The sequence below is a fragment of the Mesitornis unicolor genome, unplaced genomic scaffold, assembly GCF_000695765.1.
Source record: "Mesitornis unicolor isolate BGI_N332 unplaced genomic scaffold, ASM69576v1 scaffold22485, whole genome shotgun sequence".
Classification (NCBI taxonomy): Eukaryota; Metazoa; Chordata; class Aves; order Mesitornithiformes; family Mesitornithidae; genus Mesitornis; species Mesitornis unicolor.
This window is the reverse complement of record NW_010187804.1, coordinates 1-23,619: the sequence shown is the minus strand read 5'-3', so window position 1 is coordinate 23,619 and position 23,619 is coordinate 1. Positions and strand designations below refer to the sequence as shown.

Below are 23,619 nucleotides of genomic sequence, written 5' to 3'. Positions count from 1 at the left end.
TTCCTGTACTGCAATGAAGTTCACTGCTTATCTGTTTTATTGTGTGAGAAGATACTAATATTTTGTGTATTCAAAAGAATGATGAAAAAGTACGTAGGCTTTGCTCTTGGTGGAAGGTGGGAAGAACTACCCACGTGAGTGAAAGCAGCATGCAAACTCTATGAGCTTGTCCAGCCCTCCAGGAAAAGAGCCGAGTGTAGGCAAGAAGAGAGAAGCATCAATACTCCAATAACAGTCCCTCTGCTAATCCTTATCTATCCTTTTTCAGTGGCTACATTTAAGTTATCTTATGAAAATGCTCTCAGTGAGTGAAAGAGGTAGCTACTTTTCAAAGCCTCCCAAGGAAGATCCTATCTGTCTAGGTTTAGGCACTTCAGACACAGTAAAATACTTCATCAACTTGTGATATGCTCCTGACTGCAAGAAACAAACCAAAACAGAAGCAGTTCAAAGTATCAAACAAGAAAATGCAAGTGTTTCCAATGTGAATAAGCCAAGCAATTCACCCGGACACAGAAGCAATAAAGAGGTACCATGGTTATTCAGTACTGTATATTTCAAAGAAGTAGTTTTCAAGAAACTAAAGGGCTGAGGTACTCAATGACTTTTTCTTCACCAGGAAGAGCTCAAGCCACGCTGCCCAAGTCGCAGAAGGCAAAGGCAGGGACTGGGAGAATGAAGAACCACCCACTACAGGAGAAGATCAGGTTTGAGACCATCAGTTGTGGATGCCCCCTCTCTGGAGGCGTTCAAGGCCAGGTTGGACAGAGCTTTGAGGAACCTGGTCTGGTGGAAGGTGTCCCTGCCCATGGCAGGGGGTTGGACTGGATGAGCCTTAAGGTCCTTTCCAACCCAAACCATTCTGTGATTCTAACACTGATGCTACTTCTGGTCAGAACATAGCCAAATAATTCAACCAATCCTAGCAGCATAAATTACATGAACCCTCTCACACTTTATAACAAGCCAGCAGAAATTATTAGAAATTAATGAGGATTAAATGTCAAATTACTTCTAAAATTGAGTCATTAGCCTCCAAAGCTGAAGACTACAACCAAATCCTACTTGTGGTTGCGTACAGCAGGTAATCGGCAAAATATTGAGCAATCATCTTGTAATCCATGAGAAACCCTCCAATTGTATGTCTTCCTCCAGGCTACCTGACAGTTCTTCTGCCCCCAATATTCACAGGGAAATCAAAATCAGGAGGTGTCTTAAGTTAATTAAACTTGTCAGCTAAATTTACAAAACAAAATGGCTTTTATTATGCTTAAACAATGCTGAATTGATTCAAATACATTTTTGTGGCACATCCTCATTTAAGTCAAACCAGTTTTTACCGAGCAACTGAGCTGTTAGATGGTCACAAGGCCCAAAAAGCTTATGCAACACAAGCATTAATAACCATATTCCAGTTGTAATGTTGCCTGTAACGAAGAGAATCAGAAAGAGGGGCTAAATCTGAGATTTGCTATTGTTAACCTTCCTGCCACAGTAAAACTCAGCAACTTTTAGCCATATTGTAATATAAATAAATTAACGTTACAGCATCATTTTGAACCTTTAAGACAAGCCCCGCACTAGGTAGCACTGTACAACAATGCAAGTACTGAGTTTAAACCTTGTTCTCCAATAGGACAGTAAATTATACAAAAACGTGTGGCTCCTAGATATGGAAGCAGATGCTTTAGATCTCTCTAAATACAGTCCTGGTAGGTCACTACACTCCCAAACAGGTCTGCCATATCCCTCTTTTTATTGTGGGAAAACCACAGATAAAAGATCCTCCTTTTGAAACAGAGAGGGGATTACAGCAGAGTGCTCAGGGACAATCTCCTGGGTAAAAAAAGGCAAGTAACAGAACTATAGATGTTCTCCAATGAAACAAGATGTAAAAGCAACTAAGCTGTAAGCAGCCAGGAAACTATAGAAAAAGAAAACAGCAAACAACCAAAAAAACCCAAACCCCCTCAAAACCTTGAATTTCAATGCCACAGGTAAATGGGTAAGTCACACAAAAAATTGTGAAGAAAAATAAGATTGTTCTGTAAACGGAAAAAATACAAATCCATCTCATTAAAATCATATGTAAGGAAGAGAAAAATTATGTCTGCAAAAAAGCAAACCAGTATCTGACAGAATTAAGTATTTTACAAAGGAAAGACCCAGATAATTTACACACAAGAAGCTTCAAGGAAATAACTACGGGGCTCTGTGAAACACAAATGCTGTTTCTTAAATAATATTAAGAAATTCTAAACATCAAAGGTCTCTCCACATTAATATGCAGTATTTAAAAAAATGTAAAAGGAGAGATTCAGGAACTCTTGAGTGATTAGCTTGGCACAGCTCCTGAACAAAATAACACAACAGGAAAAATGGAAGCTAAAAATATCCTGTCAGTCAGGCAACCATTGTAAGGTCAGGAGAGGAGAGGAGAGAGCTGACTGAAGCTCCAGCTTCCACAGGGAGCTGCTCTGTAAAATCTTTGTCCTTCCTTATGGGATTGCTCAAGGAGACCCAAATCAAAATTACCAAAGAGTTTCACTGGAAGACCGTAACTCATAATTGTACATGAAACTCAAGAGCTGCTCTGCTGGAAAGGAAAGCATCAGGACAAAGGAGCAAAACAGAAGCATCCTTGATAGCAGAGGAGTATTTTGGCAAACTCGTCTCAGAAACTGGATCTCTCAAGTCCTCAGCAGAAGTGAGACTTGATTGAAGCTGCCACAGAAAGATGGGTGCCAGTAGGATTAGTGGCAGAGCAATACAGATATGAAAGTGCTGCCAAGAATAAAATCAAGCAAAATTTAAAAAGAAAGAAGAAAGTAAAGAAAGAAATGGGAGAGAAGAACAGAAAGAAACTAGAAGCTATGGAATGCTGTACAAGAAGAAACCAAAGAACTGGAAAGTTTCCAGACAGCATAGAGAAGAATGATCATCTCACCATGTTTAAAGCCAGCTTTTCATTCTCAAATAAAAGAGGAAAGAAATTTAATAATCCACATTAGGAAAGGGGTGTGTGTGCATATATGTATGCAAGGTATATACTCCTCCAACTCAAACTAAAAAAAAAAAAAATAAAAAAAAATCCTAAGCATCATCCAGAATAAAGGAACTAAGGCGGTACATGCTTAAAAGAGTCAAAGTTTTCCAGTTGATTTTATAAATACACTATGGTGCCTACATTAATACCTATCACAGGTAACTTCAAGGAAAAGGAAGACCCTGGATAAATTACACCTTTTCTTCAGGCAGCAAATATTTAATTTCAAAGTCCTTCTTTTCCCATCAAAGCCAACATCAGTTCATAACTTTTTTTATTAAACCGAACACAATGCCCAGAACTACTGACCTAATCCAGCACACACAAAAATAGATGTAATTTTAATGTAAAATGATAAGCTATTAAGCCTGAATGAAAAAAAAGATATCAGAGAAGAAACAAACAAGAAGCCTTTCAGTCAGGTGGAAGAAAAAATCCTGACGTGCTTTTGAGTTTCACGATTCTTCTCCTCCTCTCCACAACACTGATTTCTGACAAGCACAGTACACTGCTGCCACCTTACCAGGATGCATTCAAGAATCTTCCACAGGCAAAGCTAAGGAGGATGCTCACATCCCTCTCAGCTGGAAGTTCAGAAAGCATTTCTGTATAATGAAAAAACCTGAAGAGTAACACTAGGAGTTAAGAATCGAGACACCTAGGGATGGAAACAGGTGAATTACACAGAGCAGAAACAGTGCTTCTGTTAATACGGCTAAGTTGGAGGTAGGATATGTAAGAGGAAACAAAAAGTTAATAACGTATACTAAGACAACCAAAAAGTAACCTGGATACTTATTTTCTCATGTTGCAAGGTCAAAGCTGTTCAAATAGTTACATTTCTTGTTATAGGCAACAATTCCCTGTGGATTATATAAGAAAAACAACCCAGAGAGGAAGACAGAAAGAAATGGTATTAAATCATAAACCACAAAAAGGAAGTATTTTTTAAGATATAGTTTGCTAGCCTGCAAGGCATATCAACAACACTGTCAGCACTGAAGCATTCAGTGGCACTCTTAGAAGGTTTCAGACACACTTAGAATTGTGCAGCTACTTCCAGCCTGGATTAAAAATGAAAAAAACAAACCAAAAAACATTTTTAGAAAACAGAAAGGCTTATACAAAGAAGCCATTCCATGACCCCACTCCATAGCAGAAGTAATAGCAAGGACAATCAGGTAAATACCAGCTCCTTTTGTTTGCAAGGTCACGTTGGTGAACAATATCCAAACAGAATTCATCTAACACTCACCAAGCTCAGCTTTCTCCTAGCCCTGTCATCCGTTAGGAAAAAACCCCAACAAAGCAAAAAAAATAAGTTTAGGAGAAAAGGAGTTATTTTAAAGTTGGAGAGATTGAGAGAAGGGAACTTCCCTGAGGTCACACATCTGGCTCCTGGCCAAGGCCAGACATTGTGCATCTAAACAGACAACCATTCCTGGAGCTCTTCAGAACAACAGGATCCAAAAGAGATTTATGAGCCTGCACCTGTCCTGTTCCACACAGCACATACCCCAAAGTGACGTGTTTGGTATCTTCAGTACTTCAGTAAATCACATTGCCCAACAGCCATGGGAGTGACCTGCTTACCTATATATACACACGTACATTTAAGTTTGCGTGTGTGCGTGAACAATGTGAGAATCAAAAACAAAAATTATTTTTGGACATAAAAAATAATTACAATACATTAATGGTAAAATTAAGTCAACAAGTAATGAGTTTTACAAAAAAGTAATGAAAGCTGAATGTAAACTTGAGACACCAAAGCAGAACCAATTTTAAAGCACAAACAATTACATAAAAGATAAACAGTATCTTAAAGACGTATCCCTTCTTCAAGTAGAAATGGAAGAGGGAATTTGTGTGCAGCTCCACCAGAGGACAGACACCGTCAAAACTAAAACTGAAAGCAAATTAGCCATGGAACTTTACACACACACTACTACTAGTTTACAAATTTGTTTTAACTCCTACACTACAGGGATTCTAAAGAAACAGATATCCTCTGCATTAAAAAGGAAACAAAGATGACTTCCACCTAGAAAGAGAAAAGCTGACTGTGCTCATCAAAGACACATCGGTTACCGGCACAAGCCTCAAGATCAGCAGGTATTTACTGCAGTTAAACTGCAAATAATAAGGAAAAAAAGTAATGTCCTACAAAGAATAAAACCCCAAACTTAAGTATCTTCTTTCTTGATGCATTAAAAAAAGGTTTTAATCAAATGTAATAAGAATACTTGTTTTAGAAAAATGAAACTTTGCAGAGCAAGATGAAAACCTGCTTTTCTTCTCTTGTGTTGGGAACTTATAACTTCCGAACTAAGACCTAAGCAGGAGCATCCCTGCTACTGCTGCTGTTTGCCCTGCGAACCCACTGATCATGCATTCAGGTAAAATCCATTTACCAAAGGCTAACTTCTAACATACACATATTTTTAATAGACAAAGGGATAAATAGGATGACTAATCAAGTGAAGGCTTAGAAAAGAGACTTGGAGCAATAGAAAGATAGACACATATGGAAGATAAAGAACTCATGTGACACAAAGATAATTTATAAAGTACTTTTATCCTTCATAAACTGCTTGTGAGGTAGTACTTATCTCCAGCTAGGACCTGACATGTGTCCAGCAGTTATACATCATGATAAAGATGATACAAAGAGGTGGAGGCTCCTTGTCTCTTTGTTTTTGAAGCAGTTAAATCCAGAGCTCCCAGACTTCTGGTCCAGATATGATAGCCTTTGTGGCAGGTGTTTTAAATAAAGTTCAGTTTGGGCAGAATGAAAAATCATGACCTTCTTATTAGCTGTTCCATTACTAAAATATGAAGGGCTTATCTACCATCTGCACTAAAAATGTGAAATAGAATACAAGGCATAGTATGCCGTATGAATCATAGCATACTTGAGGTTTGAAGGGACCTCTGGAGATCATCGAGCCCAACGTCTCTGCTTAAAGCAGTTAAACTACAGCAAGGCACTCAGGGTTGTGTCCAGTCAGGTTTTGTGCATCTCCAAAGATGAGGACTCCACAGTGGTTCAGGACAGCCTGCTCCAGCGTTCAGTCGTGCTCACAGGAGAAAAGTGTTATGTTTAAATGGAATTTCCTGTATTTCAGTTTGTGCTCGTTGACTCCTGTCCTTCTGCTGCACACCACCAAGAAGAGAGTCTGACTCCATCTTCTTCCTATCAGGTGTTTATACACATAACTGAAATGCCTCCCAGCCTTCTCTTCTCACAGCTAAAAATCCCAGTTCTCTCAGCCTCTCCTTGTATGACAGATGCTGCAATCATCTCTAATTGCTAAACTGTACACAGGACAGGGAAAAATTGTTAGTGATATGGGCTCCATTGCAGCATTACACAGCACAGAAGTTCATCAGCTGGAAAGCCTGAGACCAGTCACACTCCTTGCATATGAAATACTCTTACTAAATGACAAGGCATTAATAAACCACTTCTGCATGTACACATACGTCACTACATAGACAGAAAGTAGATGTGATTCCCCCTGTAATAACTGTTGCATTTTTTTTTAAAGTTGTAACAACTTCAACCGTGTACAAACTCAGTACATTTTGGGCATCTGGGAATCTGTTACTGAATAAAAAAACCTTCAGGCCACTGAGAATGTTTTTATATAAGATGAGCTTTATCAAGTTAGGCTGCATCTGTACTTAACTGATAATATGATATTTAGTACGACTTCAAATTCTTCAACCTACTACAAAATAAATACTTGTTGATTCAAATTCGCGCTGCAGGGAATTAGCACAGGACACAATTAAATGCACTAAAAATGTGTTCAAAATAAAGAGAAGACATACTGAACAGTCCTGTCAGTTATCAGGATTTTTGAACGTGTTTGCAGCTTACATTCACCAGACCTGAAGCATAACAAATAATGGCATTAGAGCATCTTACCTGCCTGGTTATTAACAGTCATAATTCCATAAGGTTTTTGAAGATAATTGTCTACAGAATATTATATACAGAACACCAAGGAGGAAAGAATGCAGACTGTGTTTTCAGGATGGTGTATTACACAATCTGACTTCCTGATCCAGGACAATAACCTCATCTCTTGAATTTCTCAAAACTCAGATGTCAAAACTAGGTACAGTAAGCTACTGCTGATCTCAGTGCTGCAATAAGCAGCAAGATCAATTCTGAAGCATAAGATCTAGGAAACAGCTAGTAAAGTTTTTGCAATTATCAGCCCAATGACGTAGTCAAAAATGTTAAAACTAAATAAACCCGAGGATGATTACTAAAGGAACATTGAAGGTAAAGTAAGAAGCTGATATTCCTAGAAAAAGGAAGCCACAATAACACTGGAGTGGCTGGAAAACAAACTGTTCAGTAAATTCACAGAATTTTACCTATGTATCTCAATGAAAACAAAGTTAAGAGATTACTTGATTAGTATGTGTATCTACTTATAATCTGTAAGTGAGCGGTGCAGACTAGCAAAATGGAAGTCAAAAGTAATACAAATTCAGCTTTTAGATCTGCAATTTCCTGTAAGCTAAATAGCAGACCATACTAGGTACAGACTCATCATGAGCAATATTAAGTTTAAAAAAATCAGATTCGGGATTTTTTTACCCAGTTTGTGAAAAAAAGGAAAGAGCATATATGCTATATTAGTGTTTAAAGCAGAGGGTGAAGTGGCTAGACTTCCTCTTTTATATAAAAGGTGGAATGAGATTAAATTGACCAGCTTGTGGCTCTCAAGTTGTTAAGTCTCACTCCCACATCAGGACACGCTACAATCCATAACGCAAGTGTGGTTATGGAGTGAGAGTAGAATAACCCAAACTGGCAGCTCCAGGAAAAAGCAAGTTAATAGGGACCAACAAAGTCACTTTCAGGACTGGCATCAGACCATCCTGCATCCCAGAAACAGCTCTATCCCAAAAGAAAGCAGTAGGATCCTCCAAAGGCAACTGTGAGCTCCTTTCTGCAAATCAGATTTCCCACTTTGAGGCATGGTACAAGTTTAACAGTTGCAATTCATAAGAAAATATCTGTGTGATTTGTAGAATGAGGGGAGGGTATTTTATTCAGACAGACCAGAATACAAATTCTATGTAACCATTTTTGAGAGACAAAAACACCTCAAAAGAATGAAGGCAAAGAAGGACAGAGACTGAGAATTAAATGAGGTTGTTTTTTTTTTAAAAGTTTACAACCACATTTCAGCCTGATAGATCTTTCCTTAATAGAAAATACGTAAGACAGGAAAAAAAAAATCAGAGGTTTGACTTAAAGTAGTCTCCCAATTTTTAAAAATTGAGGTAATTATTATTATTTATCCAGACAGGACAGCAATGTTATTAAAAACAAAACCTACTGAATGTAAGCTACGTATTAGAGAACAGTAACATTACTCGCAATATCATCACTGATGGCTTGGGCTACAAACACCTTACAGCAGACCAAACCTTAGCTTTTCTTGTCAGCAGAATTGCTGCTTTCTGCTCTTTAAAGCTTGGATTTCATTTGCACACTTCAAAAATTCATAATAAACTTTTTTTCCTGCAACACAAACACCAGTGGGCAACTGTTGCCACAGTAACTTTAAAAAAGGGAAATTTACATTTTACTCAAGATTGTCCATCATTTCAGCTTCTAGAAGGGCCTTACGTAGATTTTAGGTTTTATATATTTTAAGCAGAACAGTAAGAAACAGAACAAGAGATAGCAACTAAACCATATTTTATGAAAAGAATATGGAATTACAAATTCAAGAGGTATTTGAAATAAACACCAAAAAGGATAATATATTGCCCTTAGACGTGAAGCCAAATCCTATTTCTTAGCGTTTCAAAAGCAGTTCTGAATACCTTTTTCTCTACAAGTACTTATTGATTTTGTTTTAACTTGGGTAATCAGCTTAACAAGACTGGTTAAAGATTAAAGCACTCAGAGTCACAGAGTGCCCTGGTTTCTGCACAGGCTCCAATAATGCGAAACACGAACTCTACAGCATAAGAACAGATTTAATCAATTTATTAGTAACTGACCAAAACCATTACAATACCACAAGATAACTAAGTTTTGGTCAGTTTTTTTGAATCTTCTCCTTTAAGAAAAAAATTACCTCTACACAAAAGATCTTAAGATCGAGTCCACATAATTTCATCTTCTCCGGAAAATGCAGAAAAACATTCAGATATGGAATATGACCTTCAACAACAAACCTGCATTTAAAAAAAAAGACCGAATCAAAATAGCATTTAGTATGACAAATTATTTGTATATTAATTTTATAATAAACATATGCAACTTCTGATTTGAAATAACATCAGTATTCTATTGCCTAAGCAATTCTATCTGAAGTTACACACCCACAAATGCTCCACAGGACAAAAACCAGTTCATTTTAAAAGCCTTTAAGTTCAAGCTCAGATATGATGGACAAATGATAACGTTGCAGCAGTAAGCTTACAGTCAACATGCTTGTGCAGAGTTTGTTCTGCACATTCTTCAGCTACTGCATTGCTGAAACTGCCTTAAGCCTCCTCTGACTGGTAAGGAATTTTCCTTTCAAAATCCTAAAGCTTTAAGTAAATTTTACTTTAAATGTACATTTTCTGCTAGAGGAATTTGAGTCAGGTAATGTGGTAGGGAGAGGAGTCACAGAATAACGAGCAGATACACAGAACCGAACCCCCATTAATTACATTAGGTATTCTGATTTTTTTAAAGGGTATTATTTGGTTATGAAAAGAAATTATTTTGTATAATAATATAAATAACATAAATAATAATAGAAATAATTTCTTCTGTATTTGCACCCAAATAATGTATTTTTATTAAAAACTGGCTTTAGTAAACTTCAGATGACAGTATTATTTCAGATTTTTCCTGACGCTTTCATATCTATATGATGTTTTCATATCTATATGATGAGATTTAACAATAGCTACAGATAAAGTCACCACCATACCAAACCCCTTCTCTTATCTGACATTTTAACTGACATTCACACCAGGGGCAATCACAGAAAAGCAATGAACCTCACAAGAGAGCAGACAACTCTTATTCCAGATTAAAGCACATTAGAGGACTCCCATAGGGCTAAGCTAGAACTGCCCTCCTGTCTTCTCTTATCCAAAACAATCTTTTTAAAAGAGTAAATTAAACTGGAACAAGTTAACACTTCAAAGATCCTGTTTTCAAAATAATATGAGAGACTTGAAGACAATTTTCTCTCCTGCCAGCTGTATTATCTGCACTGCATCCCTCTGATTTGCTACATAGATTTGTAACTTTTTGGTCTATGAACTCTGCAAGTCCCTTCTGGGTCCATACAGTGGTTGTCAGGCTGAGCTCTGCATCCGCTCCCAATGCGGGGCAGTACCTAAACACTGCAATCACCAGCTGGATCCAACCTCACAAGCAGAATTAACTGAATTCCCAGTTTAATTTAAAAATCTAATTCAAATCACTATTAAAATGGTAAATTACATCATACTAATCAAAACTGTTTCTCAGAATTAACCCATCATTTATAATGACCTCTGAAAAAGAACAATGAGCTGAAAAATCACATTGCCCAATACTTTTTGTTCTGAAGCTGTGTGTATTGGTCTCTTAAACGAAGAAGTACAAGTCACTGCACAATTCTTTCTAATCAAATTGTGTGATGTACAGTTTGCTAATGTTTTTTCAGTAGCTTTTCTCAACCAGCGTAAATAGCATTTCACCACCTGAAGTGGAGATGTGCACTGGTCCACATACTTGGTGAGGTTATCATCCAAACCCAGCACCAGCTGCTTGTCTTTGCCATCTCACCTGATCTGCTGAGTGGCTTGCATGGCAGCTCCTTAGCCCATTTTAGGCAGTCAGCTGCACTAAATTGAAGAATTTAAATTTGAGGTATGGTTTAACAAAATGGCTCGAGGCAACCTAGGAGCTCAACATAACTGGTCGTAGTCTGGCTGTGCGCTTCTCCTGTAGCTCGTTGTCCTCTTCCACAAGTTTAAACTTAAAACAGCAAAAGACTGCCCATTGCCCTGTTTCAAGAAAGAAGGGTTTGCTTCCCATCATCTAACAAACTGAGGCGGCTCACAGCTGGCTACAACAAGTGCAAGAATCGGCAGTGGGAAGGGGATGCATCACACAGGCAGGAGGAGAGAAGAAGGGAGAGCAAGACCTTCCTCTTTCAGCAACAGTGACCCAGTGCTGGCTCAGCTGATGACAAGCTCTGGCTGATGTGCGTTAAGGAGCCAGACACCAAGCAGCAACTCCTGAGCCAGCACAGCACCAGCTGGGAGAGGACCATCAATCAAGACCTCCCTTTGGGTGTGGTGCAGTGGTGACTGCAGCCAAACCACCGCAACAGCTGGGTGCCTCCGAAATGGGACATCTCACCCTCCCTGCTGACAAAAGTGCTTGTGTGACTTCTCAGAGGCTTAGGCTGAACCCTAGGCTGCTGTTTTCCAGGGGTTGATTACAGCCAGACAGATTTCCAGACCCAGCTGACTGCAGGAACGTTATTCCCAGCACAAGGTGGAAAGGGACTGTGATGATGCAAATTAACCTGCGCTAAAATGTCTGGTGAAACCTTCTTTTGCAGAATTAGTTTTCTGCAAATCTACTTCTTTCAGCTACTATACCATACACTGTATGAATGCTAGTACCCAAGGAAAGAGATAAAGCAGGAAGGTTTATGCAGGACCACAGCAACAGAAACTCAGATCAGCTTAAACTGATGATGGAACCACATCCTTATGCTGCCAGAAACAAGCAATGTCCATCAAAATGTCTTTTTGTTAAAAAACAAAAAACAAGTTTCCTCTAATTTGGCTGTACCAAGTCACAGCATTGCAACCATTTAAAAAATAATGACATCTTTCTTAGCCTGAAAATGTTGTCTACACAAAAAAATGCTCTTCTCTCCAGTTAAGAGTTGTTTTTACGTTCTAAAAATACATGAAACAGCTTAAATGCCCTGTTATGAATACGATGTGCTGGTGATTCAGGTTTTTAACATTTACTCCAAAAGCCCAGATCTGAATAGCACTGCAGAACAATTTCTTCTGCCGTTCCAAACCTTTCATTTGACAGACAGATGATCAAAACACATGTAAGACTATAGCAGTGAAGTACCTGAAAACTTGCCTGACAGATACAGTACGCAGCCCATGTTCTTTTAATTACAGATGTAGCATACATTAGTAAGGGCCGAGAATGAAAAAAATCCTAGGTCCTTTGCATGCTACAAGGAAATGATGCATCTGTTAAAGCCACAGAGTAATGCCACAAACCAATTACAAGTTAGGTCTTGCCAGCACAGCTAGGTATAACCTCATTTGGAAGGCATTAGTTCCCACAATCTCAAAGTCCAGCATCTTGAAACTTTTTCCCCAAGCCAAAAATTGTACTCATTATTTAGATAAGTAATATACAGCATCTGGAGTATTGTGAGACTATTCACAATGGAAGAGGATTTAATGTGTTACACAGACTTGAGCAGAAGGTTGTTAAAAGTGTTATTCTTAAATCAAAATGTCCCTGTCAGAGGAGGTAATTGTAGTGTTTTTCTGCTAAGTGTGTCAAGTAGCAAGGAGGAGTATATTTCTGGTATTGTAAATCCTTTAAAAGCTGGCAGATTGCCCTACCGTAGTGCCTAAGCATGTATCACAAGGGAGGAGTGGCAGTCAGCTGACTTGGGCTGGGAGAAAACCAAACTGAGGAAAAAACAAGGCAGAACTTTCAGTACAACTGTAATTCAGCTGGTTTAAATAAAACAATTTGCCTATAAAGATATAAAAGGTAATGCTGAATACCTAATGTTCTCTCTGCATAGTTTTAATCTCTCTCACTATTTTGATCTGTGTATCTTAATGCATGCAAAAATGTGAACATTGTCTGATATTTAAAACTTAAACATTCAGAAGATAGAAAACAAGTATTTTATGGTAGTTCACGCAATTTAAAATGCTTTCCACTTCTTCATCAAACTTGTGAAAAGCAGAGACCTTAAGGGTAGGGAGGGAAGCATGATAATGTAATTACAGTCTTATATAACTGTCGTATCATGGTAAAACTTTGCAATACAAATGACATTCTTTTAAACATCACTTTCTGCATTTAATTCAGTTCATATGTTCAGTGCCTTTAAAGTCACTGAATCATTCTGTTTTAACCACTTTTAAAAGTGTAACACCCATAAATTGTATTTAATTAAATGAGAACTTCTCAAATAATCTTACTTCAATTTCCAATTATTAGTTTCCGATTATGCCTTTCTGTGTTATATTTGGTACTTGTTTGGTTCCCCCCCCCCCTTCTTTTCCAGCTTTTTTTACTGTTTTCATGTTTCCTGTAAATCCTTTCAAGCAAATGTGCTCATCTCTTAAGGATCTCAGTACAAAGCATGTTCTGCAGGTTCTGAACCACTTTCCTGGATCTCTTCTGCAGTCCTCAATTTTTAAAGTGTCAAATACATTGATATACCATTAATATCCAAACAACACAATCTACCTTTCCTCTTAGCAGTTGACTCTGACAGCTGGGGTTTTTTGTTGTCGGTTGGTTCGTTGGTTTTTGACCCCACCTGCTTTCCAGAGACAGTTTCCAAGATACAGTAACTAAAGAAGAGATATTTCATTATTCATTTTTCTCTCAAAACAGGATGGGCTAAGCAATGATTCTTTACTATTTGCTCCATCCCAGTAATGGTAATTTACTACTTGGATTTCTGCCATATACAAACATTATCAGACAGGATTTGTATATTTATTTTTTAATAATTGATAAAAATACAGAGTAGGCTATGGTAGTTCTGATTCCTACAGGAAGATACTAGTCAGTAATAAATCTTGTTACTGAAAAACACTTTTTGACTTCTACTGTTTCTTAATCCACTCAAATATTTCTGTATTGCAGGGTGCTAGTTTGAATTCTGAACACTGTGGTATTTTTCCTAATGTTTTACAAGTATCTTTTATGCAACAGCATATCCAGTTATGCAAATATGCAATAGTTTATGCAATTCTGATCGATGAAGTCAACAGCCTCCCCCCTAAAGTTAAATCAAAGGGTTAAACATGTTTTGCACAGAAATAAATTAGCTAGTATTAACTACTGTACTTCAAGACATACAAACCTCTGTTTTTTCAAAAAGTACTTGCAAAAGAGCATTCTTCAATACCTGTCCTTCTCAGCAAGCTTGCGCAAAGCCAGAAAAGTGCAGGTGGAAGTTGGCGCTCCAGGGGAGAGAGGCTGTGATGGAAGATCAGGCTCCGGGGTAAACTTCCCTTGTATTTGCCACACTTCCAGCAGCAACACCAGTTATAGGCACCATAGGTGGGGGATGATGTACTCATTGCCTTGTCTTTTAGCTCACAGGTTATAGATTTGAAGAATAAAAATTAAAGAACTGAAATCTACTGTGTAACTGAACTTTAAATAATTTTTTCCTTTATTTTGGCTGAGTTTGCAATTTGAATTGCCAATGTACAGTTACTTGCGTCTTTCTGTTCCTTAAATTTTGGCAAAGTAACATTTTTTCTCCCATCTTTTTAGAAATACCCGGTATTTCAACACTTGTTAAGACGGAGTATCAATATACAAAAGGCCTTCCAAGGAAGATCTAAGAATTCCTGAATTTAAATTATTTGGGTCCGATTTAAAATATTCAAAGTATTTAGTGCCAACAAGAAAATGATTTTTTATTCCTTAAGTAGAATAGAACAAAATATTTCCGTTGGAAAGGACCTACAACGATCATCTAGTCCAACTGCCTCACCACTTCACCAAATGTTCAAGCATATTATTAAGGACATTGTCCAAATGTCTCTTAAACACCGACAGGCTTGGAAGTAAATAAGGAATATGCTCATAGCCTTGTAGAGGGGAGCAGGGAACTGCATCGTCAGCAATAATTTGATGGTCTCCGTTTAGCATCAAACCCTACTATTAGAACATTTTATTTCTACTATATTAAAAGCTGTATTATTCTGAACTTTAATAATTACAGATATAAAGATATGAAGGTTAAAAGGTCTTCCTACATTAACATTTGTGCCCAACTCCATTGAGTGAAGCTACTTCGCTACCTTTCAGATCACTATATCCTGCTGGTATTGTTTGTATGATGACACTGATGTAAGTCCTGGAGAATGTTTACTCATTTAATTTTGGCATGCTGACAACAGCAAAAATAGCAATAGTGTGACCGTACACACCCCCAGTGAATCTTAAGAAATGTTGAAGAAAGAGAAAAACTTCTTCAGCTACAAAACCTTCTTCCTTACAGGTCTTTGAGATTCATTGCAAGCAACAGAGGAGAATATTCTCCAAAAGCAGCAGCACACATTGTTATGTCAGAGAAAAGACAACTAAACAGAACTTCTCACTGCTTCTGAGCAAATTAGTAAAAGGGCAACAGTATAGATGTCATTTTTTTAAAATGTATTTTTTATAAAAGCAACAAATATTTCACTAGAGACTACTCATACCTTAAGAGTTCAGATAATGTCATTGGTTCTCTCAACCAGAGTAACGCCATGTAACAAAACGAAAGGGTCATTGGCATAGTCATCCTCAGTTTCTCCTTCTGGTTCTTCATTAAATACAAGCTACCATCTACCGATCCAGAGTACACAGAGGTGCTTTCTTGGGTTTAAAACAGAAAAGAATAAAAAAAGTAACTGATATGATATACACGCAATTCATGGTATACAGAAAACAAGATAAAGGAACGTACAAGGACCCTTGTTCAGCACCATTTTGAAATCATTACTTGGAGTAGTTTGGTAGTTTGCGTACTTTTCTACTAAATGGTTAACTCTAATCTATTAATCTATAACAATATGAGACGACAACCTGTTTCATAAATTACTACTTCACTTGACTAAGACACTGGATCATATGAAGAGACAAAATGCTGGCACCCAACAAAACAGAACTTTTGTTGGGAACTAGACTGGAGCTCTAGAAGGACATTAACTTCTATACAACGTATAACTAACAGTGCAAGCTGGAAATACTGCTTTCCATTTGAGAGATAAGGGAACAGTGGAGAAACAAAGGAAAATCTGATGTTCTTAAATCAATGCATCGGAGTTGGGGATTAAAACACAGAGTTTAAAACTTCACAGTCAGAACTTTAACGAGAACCTGATTTACACTCCAGAAATTTTACTGAGGTTATGGTATGTAATCATCTGCCATGGAATCTCTAACTGTGGAAACATAAGTATTTTTATAAAACAACATATCTACATTCAGTGAAAAAGAAAACACCTCTATAACAAAAATATAGCAAATGGTAAAGAAGGTGGGGAAAAAAACCCACCCCAACCAACAACCACCAACCAAACCTCCTTACTTCCTTACTGAGATGAATCACTGAAAACTAAGAGAAGCAGCAATGAGAAATTTAATTTAGGGGAGTGATTTATGAGTTGGGAACCTTTTCAGCAGTGAAACCTGGGAGTTCAGGGAGGGAAGAAGAAAAAGACATCATGACCCAGTGAGGACAAATGAAAATGTTCTGCATTTAAATCACACCAGCACAAAATACCAGCACTGATTCTGTAGAGGTGTTCTCACTGTGTTTCCCCAGACTGCTCAGCTGTTCAGACAGGAACAGCGAGGGCTAGATCCACAGCTCCCCAGCTGGGAGCTGCAGGGCCATGGCAAGCAGTCTGCAAAGAAGAGTTTACAACTCCAGAGAGCTTGGCAGCTCCATGTTATGGTGGCAGGTGATAGCCAAGCCTGTAAAGTGACAGAGGTCAGCAGTAGAGGTCCAGCATCCACTGACACGCAAGATGAAGACAAACAGTGCAAATATTGTGTTCCTGAGCCAGAATTGGCCTTTGATGCCACCTACCGGCTCCAAAACCGGCAGCCAGCAGCACCAGGGACACAGCAACAGGTTAAAAGAAGGGGCTCAAACATATACTCCATACAGACTAAGACAGGGTCTAGATGACAGCATCCCAGGTCTTATCACATGGATGTGTGCCCGAGAACAAAAGCAGGAACATCGGTTAATCCTTTTAGTCAACATTTTCACCTTTACAAGGATGCTTGTGCTTAAAGGCAGCTTCATGGCTGAAGCTTCATTATTATTTTCACATTCAGTTCAATTTAAAATAATCCTCACTATATTTGTGGCCTTAATGATGGCGCACAATTTCCTTTTATTCTTCCAGCTTATGCAAGGTGTGACAACACACAGTTACATACATATAATAATTTAAAAGTTTAATAGGCTTCCCTAGCAATATCTCCGTGTGATACTCAGTGGAATTTGCTATTATCCCTACACAAAAATAACAAAAGAAATGCCTGCATATTAGACGAGCCCCTTAGGAAAAAAAGAGTATTGAGGCTTCCAGTCTGTAGCAACAACAGCTCAATAAAAACAGCACAGAAAAGGAAACCTATGAATCTTCACAAGAACTTATAATCTACCAAAATACATCTAGTATTACCTGTGTTAAATTTCAGTAGACAAAACAATTCCTGTGTTTGTTTGTTTGATTTCACCAAAATGTACTTTTAGCATCACTGAACTCCTAATGCATTTCAAGTGCTTTTAGTGAAATCGGTATGGCTACTTAAAGCTGAATTTAACCTCTCAAACAGACCAAGAACACTTTAAATTATGGCCTATATTAAGACTATCTAGCAGTTCTAAAACTCCAAGAAACGTAACTACAAAAGGCACAAGTACCAAGGAAGAAAGGAGTTCCTCTAGACATGAAAAAGGGGAAGAAAATTCAGTGGAATATTTTAACTAAAATTTCTCCACAAAATTATTTCCTCTTCATATATATTATATTTGTGCAACACCCAAGATTTGCTAGATGTACAAACATACAGTAACTCATTACCTGAAAAATTTGTTATTTTAATATATAAGGATGAAAGCTACTCACGTTATATTCACAAAAAACTTTGTCACCATTTTCACACTTTCTTCCCCCTCTCTAATTCTCTTTGAATTTTTTAAAATTTCTGGTTTTTTTATAGCTGCAGATCAAGTTTCTCATTCTATTACCATTTCTGGACTTTACGAAATAAAGAGAAAAATGTGAAAGAACAAGATGGCATTCTTCTGAGGGCAGACATAGAAGAACAGAAATGGGACATAAAGAGGACAGTACATAACGGGGGGAAAAACCCACTAAAATAGACAAAGAAGGAAATTGCAAGGAAAGAACAAAGGAAAAAGAAAAAAAACATCTTAAGTTTAAAATGCAAGCAGAAGCTTTCAAGTGCACCTTGAAATGCATTTCCATTATCAGGTATTGCTGCACTCTCTGACATTACACTTGCTTCGTAGCAACAAACACTCCAATTTTCTATAACATTTCAATTACAGAATGCTAAATATTGTAAGTATTTTTCAAGTTGATGCTGTGAACAGAAAGGAGAAACTGATGAAAAGTTAAAAGATTTTTGATAGAAGGCGTTATAGGGAAAGTAGTAAAAAGAATGCAGAGACAAAAGATACAGAAGTACCAAAATACTGTGAGAAAAAAAAAATAGAAAGTAAAATAGATCTATGAGATAGGAAAAAAAATTGCCTCTCCCCAAAAGAACAAACTCATGTTTTCAAACATCAAAGTCACAACTGACAGTTCTGCTATTAGCAAAACAAGTGCTTATTCTTCAGAGCTACCGTGTTTGTGAACATCTAGCCTTGCAAATAAAACAGCATTTTTTCACACTCCAAACAGGAGGCATGGAGCAAACTTGTTATAAAATAGAACTTCCTCCTGCATTTCCCATTGTATTTTCAGGTCCTGTTCAACTTTCATCTCCATGGGTGGGGGTTAGGGGAAAAAAAATCTTCCATTTCTAGTAGAACGTAAGTTCTCCAGTGGCAAACAGGACTGAAACCTTTACACTTTCCAACCGGTTCCTCCAATTCCTTGTACATTAATACACTTATATATACTTATTTTTATTTTAAAAAGCTATACAAAAATGGTTTTCAGACAGCTTAGTTCATTGCTCCTACCTGAGACCTTGCTAATTGATGAGGCAAAGCTGCAATCAGTCTGTAGATCCCCCTCACTTTCAGAGAGAGACAGCAAGTGGAGAAGGCCAGATCTCTCTGGTTCACTGTCCACATCAGTACTGCTATCGCACACCTGGTTTTTGTAAAGAAGTCATGGTATTATCTACTGTTAGTTACTGTTTCAACCTGAAGAAACCAAAAAAAGCACAATAGATGCAAGATCAACAGTAAATGAAGTTTAAACCCAAACTGTTCACAGTTTTACTTTATGAATCACCAGTACATAAAGAAACCCTGCCACAAAAAAAAGGTATTTCTCAAGATAAAAAGACTTCTAGTGATTACATTACATTTCAGTCTGCTACAATGACCAGAAAGCTGGCAATACATAGAATCAAAGCTTGTTGAAATAAGGAACTTCAAGAAAGCAGGCAGGAAAGGATGGTAGCTGATGATTCATTTTGTATTGTAATTTCTGCTGTAATTACCGACTATCTATGCCAAGACAAAGCAGTATTTTTAAATAAGCAGTTCTCCATATGTGTCTCTTAAAATAGGGAAAAAAATAACAAAATGGACATGTGACATCCTATTTAGAAGACATCCTTCACACTGAAGTGACATTAATACAAGCTAGGTATGTAGCTTGAACAAAGAAGGTGTCTATTGTTGCTTTTTAAAAAGATAGCCAACATCTCATGAGATTTGAGCTTTTCACTTACTGATAATGCTTTGACAGTTTCCCCAGCTGGTCTGTTGCAATATGCCTGCTTGCTCTTCTGAAGGTATCGCCTCCAAAAATTGCACAGAATTTCATCCTGATAAATACAAGTGGATGTAAAATCATTAATTGCTGAGAGAAGAGAATGTAATTTCTAACTCAGGAATATGAATAATGTTCCAGCTCTCATTTTATTAACTGCAATTTATAAACTATGTTTAAAGTTACCAGAGAAGCTAAGTTTGTTTTCATATGCTCTATGTTAATTTAACTTTTAAAATCATAGTATTTTAAAATAATGGCTTTTGTAACACATACACAGAGCATACAACTCACACTGACACCTACGTACCTTCATTTGTGGGCATACTCCTAATGCTTCTAAAGCTTCAGCTTGTTTCTTGAGTACAAGCTGAAAGCCTTCACAAACATACCATTCACAGCCTCCATCTACGTAAAAAAAAACAACAACAAAAAAGTATGCTTTTTTCTTTAGTACTGTTTTGGAGTTTTTTTAATCTTATGCACACTTAATATTCTGTTCTCTCAGTATCAGGACAGAAACACATCTATTAAATTCAGATCCTAGAGCATAGACCAGCTACACTGAATACTCCATTAACTTCCATTTATTCAGTCTTAACTAAGAAGAAAAGCTACTGAACATGCACTGTTCTCCACACATTTCTCAGGAATAATGTATTTCACTATAACTTCTAGTGTGGCATTTGTGACCGAGTGGAGAGTTGTTAAGTGACCAGTTTTAAAATAACTGAGACCTTGTCGTTAAAAAATAATCATTTCTTTCCCATCCCCAGCACAGAAAACCAGAACACATTATGGTGGTGAGTCAGGCAAAAACCACCACTATCACCACATTCTTCACCATTCTCTCCCACAGAATCATACACATCTAAGTGAAAGAAACTTTCTTGGATATTCAGAGCTTCTAGCCAGTCTCAGCACAACATGAATTTCACACGGAGCAGGCCTGCTCCAATCTATCCACTAGTCACTCAGACTGCATTACATTTACTTTTCACCCTTACCTCTATATTTACAACTCCTTTTCTACAGCCTTTGGGCTTTAGAAATTCTCTCTGCATTTCTCAACTTCCTTTTCATTCCCCCCACACATGTTCTTCATTATTTTTCCTTACAATCACACTTTGCGTCTCACCATCTTAGAAGTTATCTGCCCAAAGCTTCTGCCCTGCTTTAATGATGTTGGTTTTACCTGTTAACCACAGACAGAGCTTACTCCTATAAATGCATGAAAATAAGCTGCCATAGTCAGACTTTAGGAACAATACAGGACAGACAAGTGGAGGTGTTAAGGTTGTTCCCCTTTTCACTCCTCCCTTCCCTTCCACACAATTGTTCTTTTCAAATGAGTGCAGTAATCCACTGCCACCACAGCAGAGTGAAGATAGGTCAGCATATCAAAGATAACCCCATGCTTCATTTAGCACAGAATGCATTTCTGCTTTTTGAAAGTGTCCACAACAGTAAAACATCTATCCAGCCATCACAGTGTTATACATAGCTCCAGCAAAAGCCATACCATAACATCCTTACGGCATGTATCATCATACGTAGTGACTACTATTCTCCTGAATCATGAAATTTAAAGTATAAGCATCTCTCTGGATGAAAGATGCAATATTGGTTTAGCTATTGTAACTGCATGAAGTCTTTTCCATGTATGTTTGTGTGTACGTTACAGGGCCAAGGACCTGCAATGCAAGCCAGACTGACATTCTAAGAGCTGGACCACCATCACATCTCACTTACAAAGACAGACATTTCTGGGTTTGTGATAGCCATCACAAGGAAGGAACAAAGGGATCACCACATCTGAATGCATGCCACCAGTATCTTCAGTGAGTATTGGCTTCCACAAATCAAAGTGGCAGTAAGTAACACATAGTTCTGTTCAATCATAAAAGAAAAACAAAACCCAACAAAACACCACCAGGCTCACAGAGGTCACCTGTGGCTCAGAAAGTTACCAAAAATGACTGCTGAAGGTTGTGACAGCATCTGGGGGGTGTATTTTGTTCCTATTCTTACAGACTTTTCTAGTTATCTGCTTTTGGTCACTATCAAAGACACAATGGACTAAGTGAATCTTGGCTGAACAGCCACTCTTATGCAAATTATAGAGAGAAACTCATACGTACCAGCAGTTTTTTCCTGCTTTCTTAAACCTTTGGAGATAGTCTGGACTCTCGCATTAGAGGCAAAATCGGTGTTTACAACTTCTCTAGCTCTCTGCAAAACAGGAATATATCTTGGGAAGAAAAAAAGCCAGGCCCACCTCACATAGATTGCACCATCATAAAACAGAATCACAGAATATCAGGAGTTGGAAGGGACCTTAAAAGATCATCCAGTCCAACCCCCCTGCCAGAGCAGGATCACCTAGACCAGGTCACACAGGAACGTGTCCAGGCGGGTTTTGAATGTCTCCAGAGAAGGAGACTCCACAACCTCTCTAGGCGGCCTGGTCCAGTGCTCTGTCACCCTCACAGTGAAAAAGTGTTTCCTCATGTTCACATGGAACCTCCTATGTTCCAGCTTGCTCCCATTGCCCCTTGTACTATCATTTGACATCAGAGAGAAGAGCCTGGCTCCTTCCTCCTGACACTTGCCCTTTACAAGTTTATAAACATGAATGAGGTCACCCCTCAGTCTCATCTTCTCCAAGCTAAAGAGACCCAGCTCCCTCAGCCACTCCTCATAAGGAAGATGCTCCACTCAAGGAGGAACTTGTTCAAGTTTCCTAAACTAGAAGGAGAAAGAACATTCTGAACTTTTCTCTCAGAAATTGCAAAAATAGAGAATTACTCTCCTGGACATACAGGTGACGTGCATCAGGGTTTGCTTACTCTGGTACTGTACTAAAGTGCAGCAATACCCAGTCAGTACTCCTAATGTATCCGGAGAGCATGGTGGCACTGCCCCTATGGCAGCACAGCATCTTATGATGGCTCAATTTAAATTGTGTGATTTTATGGAGTACTATTTTTAAACAGTGTCAAGTAAAGCATGAAAAAGGAAGAATCCCAATACTGCCTTCAACTCCTAATGCCAAGGAGAAAAATCTAGTATTTTCTTATTATAAGACCAAGAAACAATCAAAATAAACCTTTTCCAAGGCCAGTAGCATAGCTTTTTACCTCAGTAACATTGTGGCAAGATCTGCAATAAAATCGGCCTCCATCAGTGAGACCCCAGTTCATGTCTGAACATTGGGCACAGCGTTCATTAAAATCTCTCTAAAAGGAAAAAATAAAACAACAGTTTCACATGTGTTCAAGTAAAACCAATGGCGCACATACTGCACAGCTTCTGAAATTACTCATAAAGGAGAATATTTATGCCCTTTACATCAGCTCTAGGTAGATAGCAAGTAATCGCAGCATTTGCTACAAGTCATAGAAAACTGTGAACAAATAATTTTAGCTGGCAAGCATCAGCTCTCGTGTGCGTGAACATTACTACAAGGAGAATAATAATAATCCACGCCTAGCACACATGACACAGCTTGAAAAAAAACCCCACACATAAGAAATGGAAGCAGAGAGAGGCAGATGAAAATAAAAATACATTTCCAGAACGTTTAAGAAACGTATGCAGTGGAAGAAAGCCTGCACAGGTCGGTGAAAAGCCGTGCCAGGGGAAAGGCAGACCTCCCGAGAAACTGGAGGAGGAAAAGAGGAAAAACAACCAATTAAAAGAAGTGTTTTTCAGAAGCAGCCCACACGAACGTGCTGGAGACGGGCGGCTCCTTCGGGCCTCGGGGACAGCGGCCACGGGAGGCGGCCCCTCACCGCCCCCCGGCC

The 23,619-nt window shown here is 38.1% G+C and overlaps 1 protein-coding gene across 1 annotated transcript in view; it reads right to left on the bottom strand.

Annotated features, from left to right (window-relative positions):
* TAF1B (TATA box binding protein (TBP)-associated factor, RNA polymerase I, B, 63kDa) overlaps positions 1 to 23,052 on the bottom strand; it is a gene marked incomplete at its 5' end in the record, with an annotated part of 46,241 nt that extends 23,189 nt beyond the window's left edge. Inside the window, 7 exons of the mRNA XM_010185592.1 lie at positions 9,163 to 9,262; positions 15,533 to 15,689; positions 19,051 to 19,183; positions 19,773 to 19,868; positions 20,124 to 20,221; positions 21,955 to 22,045; positions 22,954 to 23,052. Of these exons, the coding sequence (XP_010183894.1) occupies positions 9,163 to 9,262; positions 15,533 to 15,689; positions 19,051 to 19,183; positions 19,773 to 19,868; positions 20,124 to 20,221; positions 21,955 to 22,045; positions 22,954 to 23,052 (774 nt within the window). The remainder of the gene's footprint in view (positions 1 to 9,162; positions 9,263 to 15,532; positions 15,690 to 19,050; positions 19,184 to 19,772; positions 19,869 to 20,123; positions 20,222 to 21,954; positions 22,046 to 22,953) is intronic.
* Positions 23,053 to 23,619: the final 567 nt, after the last annotated feature.